General features: G+C 42.5%; 1 protein-coding gene across 6 annotated transcripts in view; it reads left to right on the top strand.

Moving 5' to 3' along the window:
• The window catches only part of LOC110450026 (histone deacetylase 4-like), a 230,447-nt gene that overhangs the window by 187,093 nt on the left and 33,759 nt on the right, over nucleotides 1–9,595 (top strand). For all 6 annotated transcript variants that reach the window (XM_021497237.1, XM_021497233.1, XM_021497232.1 and 3 more), the window contains 2 exons: nucleotides 309–426; nucleotides 2,376–2,470. In XM_021497237.1, coding sequence (XP_021352912.1) covers nucleotides 309–426; nucleotides 2,376–2,470 — 213 coding nt within the window. The remainder of the gene's footprint in view (nucleotides 1–308; nucleotides 427–2,375; nucleotides 2,471–9,595) is intronic.

The following is a 9,595-nucleotide window of genomic DNA, read 5'->3' as shown; positions in this document are numbered from 1 at the left end:
TTTGCTACTAAGTTCTAATAGGCCGATCTCACTTAAAATTGGTCTAGGAATGATCAGCTCATGGTCCTGACAAAGTTAAGTTAACATTATACTATTTTTTACTCAAATTGGTACATATTTCAACAACAAAAATAAATACTGTAGACTCAGGTGACCGTTAAGGCCCATGGGCCTCTTGTATTTTATCATCTTTATCCAACTGGGTTTATAAGACAGTATCGGTCAGAATCATTGTTGAAAATGACCAAAGTAATAAGAAAATGAAGTCGAAAATATCTGATTTGTTTCATATTGTTTTTGATCAACAGAGAATCAAAAGTCGTAAGGCTACGGTGGAGGAATTAAAAAGTTGTCATACGGAGGCCCACACATTACTGTATGGTACCAACCCCCTCAACAGACAGAGGCTTGATCCCCGGCTGTTTGGTAGGTATAAACCTCAGTAAAACTTGTCATACCAAGGCCCACACAATACTGTACGGTACTAGCCCCCTCAACAGACAGAGGCTTGATCCCTGTATGTTTGGTACGTATAAACCTCAGTAAAACTTGTCACACGGAGGCCCACATATTACTGTACGGTATTTGGTAGATATAAACCTTCAGTAAAATTAGACAGAGACTTGATCCCCGTCTGTTTGGTAGATATAAACCTCAGTAAAACTTGTCATACGGAGGCCCACACGTTACTGTACGGTACCAACTCCCTCAACAGACAGAGGCTTGATCCCCGTCTGTTTGGTAGATATAAACCTCAGTAAAATTTGTCATACGGAGGCCCACACATTACTGTACGGTACCAACTCCCTCAACAGACAGAGGCTTGATCCCTGTCTGTTTGGTAGATATAAACCTCAGTAAAACTTGTCATACAGAGGCCCACACGTTACTGTACAGTACCAACTCCCTCAACAGACAGAGGCTTGATCCCCGTCTGTTTGGTAGATATAAACCTCAGTAAAACTTGTCATACGGAGGCCCACACGTTACTGTACGGTACCAACTCCCTCAACAGACAGAGACTTGATATTTGTCTATTCAGATTAGAGTATATTAAACGACAGATATTTGTCTGGTCAGATTTCTTCCTTTATTAATATTCAAGACTGAAACCATCAGTTTATAAAATCCTAGCAAAATAAACTTATATACTGTTACTTAAAAGGATAATTGTAAACCTCTGTCAAAGCACAATAAACTTATATACTGTTACTTAAAAGGATAATTGTAAATTTCCCTGTCAAAGCACAATAAGCTTATATACTGTTACTTAAAAGGATAATTGTAAACCTTTGTCAAAGCACAATAAACTTATATACTGTTACTTAAAAGGATAATTGTAAACCTCTGTCAAAGCACAATAAACTTATATACTGTTACTTAAAAGGATAAATATGAATTCCCCTGTCAAAGAATGATATTGTTGGTTTTCTTGAAAATGTTGGTACGTTACCTGAATGTAGTTTAATGGTTTAATGTAAGTCTCATATTAGCAAAGTGCTAATAGAGTTGCTTGAATAAGTTGGTAAGAAACTATTATCTGGGCTTAATCAAGTAAAGTATTGCCTACGTAACATTTCTTTATCTTAAATTAACAACTAACAAATCCATGACATATATCAAATAATCAAGTATCTTTATTATACTTATGTCATTTTGAAGTTAATAAAATGCAGTTTTAGTAATAAAAATCTATGTTTTTTTTAGATATCAAATATGAAAATTTTGTTTAAAAATGCTTAAGCTGATTATGCTTTTAAGTGCTTGGTTGTGTTGGTATGTTACCATGACATCAACACAGACTTTGGACCAGCTCCTATCATCCTCACAAATATTGACTTTTGATTCCAGCTGTTCAAGATGGTTGTCAGATAATAGCTACAAAAATAAATTCTTAATTCTCATTAATTTACCTGATGGTTGGTTCGGATTGATCCAGAAATGCAGATTAAAATAGTCGTTATCGCAGATATTGCATGTGTAATAAATAATGTACAAAAGAGGTGTAGGTATTAACCTTCATTGGTAGTTAAATCAAAGCAAAGAGAAGTGTAACACAATGGTTAACCTTTCAGTGACCTTTAACAACTATACCAACACAACTGATTATTTTGGAACCAACACATTTGATTAAGTTGAAACTTTTATGAAAATTCATTGGGAAAATTGTTTGTAGAGATCAGCAAATGTAACATCATATCTATTGATACAACACAATTAAACATAATTGTCATTTTATAATAAGTTGAAATTTGAAAATATCCTTACCTGAATAAATTTTCAAACAATGCACATTTTTTGCCATATAATATTTTCAAACATCAACATTTTCAACACTGTTATCTTTAACAAATTTGAATTTGTTTCTGTTGTAGAAAATTCCCGGTTTTGTTTGTTACCTTGTGGAGGTGTAGGAGTGGACTCGGACACAGTCTGGAATGAACTGAACACTTACATCGCTGCACGCACAGTGAGTACAACCTAGTGGTAAAGTGGCACAGTGAGTACAACCTAGTGGTAAAGTGGAACAGTATAAAACAGTTCCCATCATCTATGACAGACCCCATTAATCAATAATTATTTAGGAATTTATATATATATTATATTATCTATATCAGCCACTTGAAAACACGGTACAAGGTCACATGATGTGTGACGTCATAGTGGAACCTTAGTTGATATCCTGTTCAGTATGGGTACATTTCAAGGTCACAGGGTTCAAAATTGCAAAAACCTTCAAAAATCTTCTTCTGAATAACCTTCTCGTTCTGTGCATATAAATGGATTTGAATCAAATTTAGTCTAGAACATTTTTGGAAAAGGGCAATTCACTTTTGTATAAACGGAGGATGTGTCTCCCTTAGGACAGAGAGGCGGGGCCCATTAGAGAGAACAAAGGGAAATATATTTTAAGTCCTTCTTTTTCTGTATTAATGGAGGGATTTAAAGATATTGACCACCCCCTGGGGGCTGAGGATGCGGGGCCAAAATGGGGTAATTTGTCCAAATCGCTTAAAGTGATTTGTTCTCTGGAACAAAGAGATGGATATCATCCATATTTGGTTTGGAGTATTCTTTGGTTGTTGAGGATTTAAAATTGTACCAGTTTGACCCATGGGACTGAGGGAGACAAAAAGAATGTTTAACTTGGACGTCAAGATCCCACGCCTATAACTATGTAAACAATTGCTGAGCATCAATAGACAAACACAATTATAATAAAAGAATTGACCCTTGGATCTGGCCCCACCCCTAGGGACTTGATTTCTGAGTCATATCTTTAAAAGAGTTGAGATCCCCACCCCATTACCATATATACCGGGGCCATTGCAGGGCATCAAGATTGACACAATCATGATATTCAAGTATTGACTCTTCAGTCTGGCCTCACCTCTAGGGACTTAATTTCTCAGATATAACTTAGAAACAGTAAAGATCGCCACCCCATAACAATATATACATGTGATACATCTTATCAGCTTAAAAAGATAAACACAGTCATATAATAGAATTCACCCTGGGGTTTGGCTCCACCCCTAGGGGCTTAAATCTTTGGTCCCAACTTTGAAATGGTTGAGATCCCCACCCCAATATACCATTGCTGAGTATCAATAGGCAGACACAATCATGATATTAGTATTGACTCTTGAGTCTGGCCCTACCCCTTGGAACTTAATGTCTGGCCAGAACTTTGAAATAGATGAGATCTCTGTCCCATAACCATATATATGTTTAATAGGTTTAAAGAGATAAATACAGTCACATATTAGAATTGACACAGGGTTTGGCTCAACCCCTAGGGATTTGATTTAATTCTTAGGTCGTTACCTTGAACTGGTGGGGATCTCCACCCAATAACTATATATATACCATTGCTTGGCATTAAGAGATGAACACCATCATGATATTAGTATTGGAACTTTTGTGACATATAACTTATAAATGGTTCAGATCCCCAACCCATAGCCATTTATACCATTGCTGGGCATAAAGATCTAGGTGAACAGTACAGGCCCTCTGAACCTCTTCTTTTATCACAGTTAATTGATTATCTTGAAAAAAGATCTGATAGAATTTTTAATCAGAAGTTTCTTTATTCTGGTGTCCAACATTTACTTTAAAATATGATCTGGAATATAACAAATTCATTGTTGGCATCGTACGAGGGCAGCTATTTACTACATTGGTAAGGTTTGAATGGTGAACAATGGTGATAAATCAATATCTTGTTACCTGGTCAGGCTTTTTATTGTAATTTTTTTCACCTTTTGTTTCATTGATTTTCTGTCAGGAGAGTAATAACATGTGAAGGGGAGGTCACTGGCCGCTGTTTTATATTAATAATGTAACCCTGGTAAATACTAGCCGCAATATATCGCTTGGCTATAGAGAACTTCTCTTTAGCTCGATCGGTTGAGCGTTAGACTAGTAAGCCAGAGGTCCCGGGTTCGATCCCATGCGGAGGTAGTGATTTATATTTAATTAATCATGCGCTCTTTTACATTGGCGCCCAACGTGGGGACCCGGGAAAAATACTCGGCCTTGCTCCACAAGCATCGCTGTTACCCCTGGAAAAACTCGAGGACGAGTTCTTTCCTGGAAGGGGGAGTATGTAACCCTGGTAAATACTAGCCGCAATATATCGCTCGGCTATAGAGAACTTCTCTTTAGCTCGATCGGTTCAGCGTTAGACTAGTAAGCCAGAGGTCCCGGGTTCGATCCCATGCGGAGGTAGTGATTTATATTTAATTAATCATGCGCTCTGTTACAATAACACTATAGGCCAGTACACAGTAAATTGTGATCAAGGATGCTGATATTGTGTGACAGTTTCTGCTTATGAACAAACTAAACCATTGATGATTAGTACAATGTTTAGTACAATCATCATTGCTTTACTTTGTTCATAAACAGAAATTGCTTTTCAAATTTGATAAATATAAATACAACTGTATAAATAATGTCTGTTTGTGTTTTCATACATCATTGATGTAGTCTATTGTCTTAATAGAAACAGGTCACTATGAAAACTTGACAATTAATCTGTACTAACTGTCACTATCACTGAACTGCTGAAGAACTAGCTGTATGATGTAGAAATAAATGCTACATGTACTTGAAAATTGATTTATTTTAAATATCTGGATGAATTTTCATTGGTATTAAATTTTAATGTCACCTGAGTCACTGAAGTGACCAACTGTGATTGCCTTTTTTTCTGTCGTCGTCCAATTGAGAATAGACAATCATATTTTCACCTTCTCAGAAACTGTTAGCAAGATTTTGATGAAACTTCATGTGAATCATAAGCTTATGGTTGGGATCAGAATCTATGCTCAAGATAAGGCCTCGACTTCTCTTCAGAAACCATCAGTCAGGTTTTGATCAAACCAGGTGGTAATCATCAGTGTGAGGTGGGGATCAGAATCTAAACTAGAGATAGGACTGACCCCCAGGGAGCTAAGGGCAGGGCTAAAAGGAGTCACAGAGTATAAAACCTATGCAAAACTTAAATTAAGCAATCATATTTCTGTGAGCTACATATCCCCACAGGCTGTGACAGTTCTGTGAGCTACATGTCCCCACAGACTGTGACAGTTCTGTAAGCGACATGTCCCCACAGATTTTGACAGTTCTCTAAGCTACACGTCCCCACAGACTCTGACAGTTCTGTGAGCTACATGTCCTCACAGGGTGTGACAGTTCTGTGAGCTACATGTCCCCACAGGGTGTGACAGTTCTGTAAGCTACATGTCCCCACAGGCTGTGACAGTTCGGTGACCTACATGTCCCCACAGGCTGTGACAGTTCTGTGACCTACATGTCCCCACAGGCTGTGACAGTTCTGTAAGCGACATGTCCCCACAGATTTTGACAGTTCTCTAAGCTACACGTCCCCACAGACTCTGACAGTTCTGTGAGCTACATGTCCTCACAGGGTGTGACAGTTCTGTAAGCTACATGTCCCCACAGGGTGTTACAGTTCTGTATGCTACATGTCCCCACAGACTGTGACAGGTCTGTGAGCTACATGTCTCCACAGGCTGTGACAGTTCTGTAAGCTACATGTCCCCACAGGCTGTGACAGTTCTGTAAGCTACATGTCCCCACAGGGAGTTACAGTTCTGTATGCTACATGTCCCCACAGACTGTGACAGTTCTGTAAGCTACACGTCCCCACAGGGAGTGACAGTTCTGTAAGCTACATGTCCCCACAGGGAGTTACAGTTCTGTATGCTACATGTCCCCACAGACTGTGACAGTTCTGTGACCTACATGTCCCCACAGACTGTGACAGTTCTGTGACCTACATGTCCCCACAGACTGTGACAGTTCTGGAAGCTACATGTCCCCACAGGGTGTGACAGTTCTGTAAGCTACACGTCCCCACAGACTCTGACAGTTCTCTAAGCTACACGTCCCCACAGGCTGTGACAGTTCTGTAAGCTACATGTACCCACAGGGTATGACAGTTCTGTGACCTACATGTCCCCACAGACTGTGACAGTTCTGTGAGCTACACGTCCCCACAGACTCTGACAGTTCTCTAAGCTACACGTCCCCACAGATTCTGACAGTTCTGTGAGCTACATGTCCCCATAGGCTGTGACAATTCTGTGAGCTACATGTCCCCACAGGCTGTGACAGTTCTGTAAGCGACATGTCCCCACAGACTTTGACAGTTCTCTAAGCTACACGTTCCCACAGGGTGTGACAGTTCTGTGAGCTACATGTCCCCACAGACTGTGACAGTTCTGTAAGCGACATGTCCCCACAGACTGTGACAGTTCTGTAAGCGACACGTCCCCACAGACTGTGACAGTTCTGTAAGCTATATGTCCCCACAGGCTGTGACAGTTCTGTAAGCTACATGTACCCACAGGGTATGACAGTTCTGTGACCTACATGTCCCCACAGACTGGGACAGTTCTGTAAGCGACATGTCCCCACAGACTGTGACAGTTCTGTGAGCTACATGACGTCCCCACATGGTGTGACAGTTCTGTAAGCTACACGTCCCCACAGACTGTGACAGTTCTGTGAGCTACACGTCCCCACAGACTTTGACAGTTCTGTGAGCTACATGTCCCAACAGACTGTGACAGTTCTGTAAGCTACACGTCCCCACAGACTGTGACAGTTCTGTGAGCTACATGACGTCCCCACATGGTGTGACAGTTCTGTAAGCTACACGTCCCCACAGACTGTGACAGTTCTGTGAGCTACATGTCCCCAAACGCTGTGACAGTTCTATAGGCTACATGTCCCCACAGACTGTGACAGTTCTGTAAGCTACACGTCCCCACAGACTCTGACAGTTCTGTGAGCTACATGTCCCCACAGTCTGTGACAGTTCTGTAAGCGACATGTCCCCACAGATTGTGACAGTTCTCTAAGCTACACGTCCCCACAGACTCTGACAGTTCTCTAAGCTACACGTCCCCACAGACTCTGAAAGTTCTGTGAGCTACATGTCCCCACAGGCTGTGACAGTTCTGTAAGCTACATGTACCCACAGGGTATGACAGTTCTGTGACCTACATGTCCCCACAGACTGGGACAGTTCTGTAAGCGACATGTCCCCACAGACTTTGACAATTCTCTAAGCTACACGTTCCCACAGGGTGTGACAGTTCTGTGAGTTACATGTCCCCACAGACTGTGACAGTTCTGTGACCTACATGTCCCCACAGACTCTGACAGTTCTGTAAGCTACATGTCCCCACAGGCTGTGACAGTTCGGTGACCTACATGTCCCCACAGGCTGTGACAGTTCTGTAAGCGACATGTCCCCACAGATTGTGACAGTTCTCTAAGCTACACGTCCCCACAGACTGTGACAGTTCTGTAATCTCCATGTCCCCACAGGGTGTGACAGTTCTGTAAGCTACATGTCCCCACAGGCTGTGACAGTTCGGTGACCTACATGTCCCCACAGGCTGTGAAAGTTCTGTGACCTACATGTCCCCACAGGCTGTGACAGTTCTGTGACCTACATGTCCCCACAGACTGGGACAGTTCTGTAAGCGACATGTCCCCACAGACTGTGACAGTTCTGTAAGCTACACGTCCCCACAGGTTGTGACAGTTCTGTGAGCTACATGTCCCCACAGAATGTGACAGTTCTGTAAGCGACATGTCCCCACAGACTGTGACAGTTCTGTGAGCTACACGTCCCCACAGACTTTGACAGTTCTGTGAGCTACATTTCCCCTCAGGCTGTGACAGTTCTGTAAGCTTCATGTCACCACAGGGTGTGACAGTTCTGTGCCCTACATGTCCCCACAGACTGTGACAGTTCTGTAAGCTACATGTACCCACAGGGTATGACAGTTCTGTGACCTACATGTCCCCACAGACTGGGACAGTTCTGTAAGCTACATGTCCCCATAGGCTGTGACAGTATGTAAGCTACATGTCCCCACAGGGTGTGACAGTTCTGTGACCTACATGTCCCCACAGACTCTGACAGTTCTGTAAGCTACATGTCCCCACAGGCTGTGACAGTTCTGTGACCTACATGTACCCACAGACTGTGACAGTTCTGTAAGCGACATGTCCCCACAGACTGTGACAGTTCTGTAAGCTATATGTACCCACAGACTTTGACAGTTCTGTGAGCTACATTTCCCCTCAGGCTGTGACAGTTCTGTAAGCTTCATGTCCCCACAGGGTGTGACAGTTCTGTGACCTACATGTCCCCACAGAATGTGACAGTTCTGTAAGCGACATGTCCCCACAGACTCTGACAGTTCTCTAAGCTACACGTCCCCACAGACTCTGACAGTTCTGTGAGCTACATGTCCCCATAGGCTGTGACAATTCTGTGAGCTACATGTCCCCACAGGCTGTGACAGTTCTGTGAGCTACATATCCCCACAGAGTGTGACAGTTCTGTAAGCTACATGTCCCCACAGGGTATGACAGTTCTGTAAGCTACATGTCCCCACAGACTGTGACAGTTCTGTAAGCTACGAGTGCCCACAGGGTGTGACAGTTCTGTGAGCTACATGTCCCCACAGACTGTGACAGTTCTGTAAGCTACATGTCCCCACAGACTGTTACAGTTCTGTAAGCTACGAGTGCCCACAGGGTGTGACAGTTCTGTGACCTACATGTCCCCACAGGCTGTGACAGTTCTGTAAGCTACATGTCCCCACATGCTGTGACAGTTCTGTGAGCTTCATGTCCCCACAGACTGTGACAGTTCTATAAGCTACATGTCCCCACAGACTGTGACAGTTCTCTAAGCTACACGTCCCCACAGACTGTGACAGTTCTGTGACCTACATGTCCTCACAGGCTTGCAGTTCTGTGATCTATATGTCCCCACAGGCTGTGACAGTTCTGTGACCTACATGTACCCACAGACTGTGACAGTTCTGTGAGCTACATGTCCCCACAGACTGTGACAGTTCTGTAAGCTACATGTCCCCACAGACTGTGACAGTTCTATAAGCTACATGTCCCCACAGGGTGTGACAGTTCTGTAAGCTACATGTCCCCACAGGGTGTGACAGTTCTGTGAGCTACATTTCCCCTGAGGCTGTGACAGTTCTGTAAGCTCCATGTCCCCACAGGCTGTGACAGTTCT

This window comes from Mizuhopecten yessoensis, unplaced genomic scaffold, assembly GCF_002113885.1.
Source record: "Mizuhopecten yessoensis strain PY_sf001 unplaced genomic scaffold, ASM211388v2 scaffold4931, whole genome shotgun sequence".
NCBI lineage: Eukaryota > Metazoa > Mollusca > Bivalvia > Pectinida > Pectinidae > Mizuhopecten > Mizuhopecten yessoensis.
This window is presented reverse-complemented; position numbering and strand designations above follow the sequence as displayed.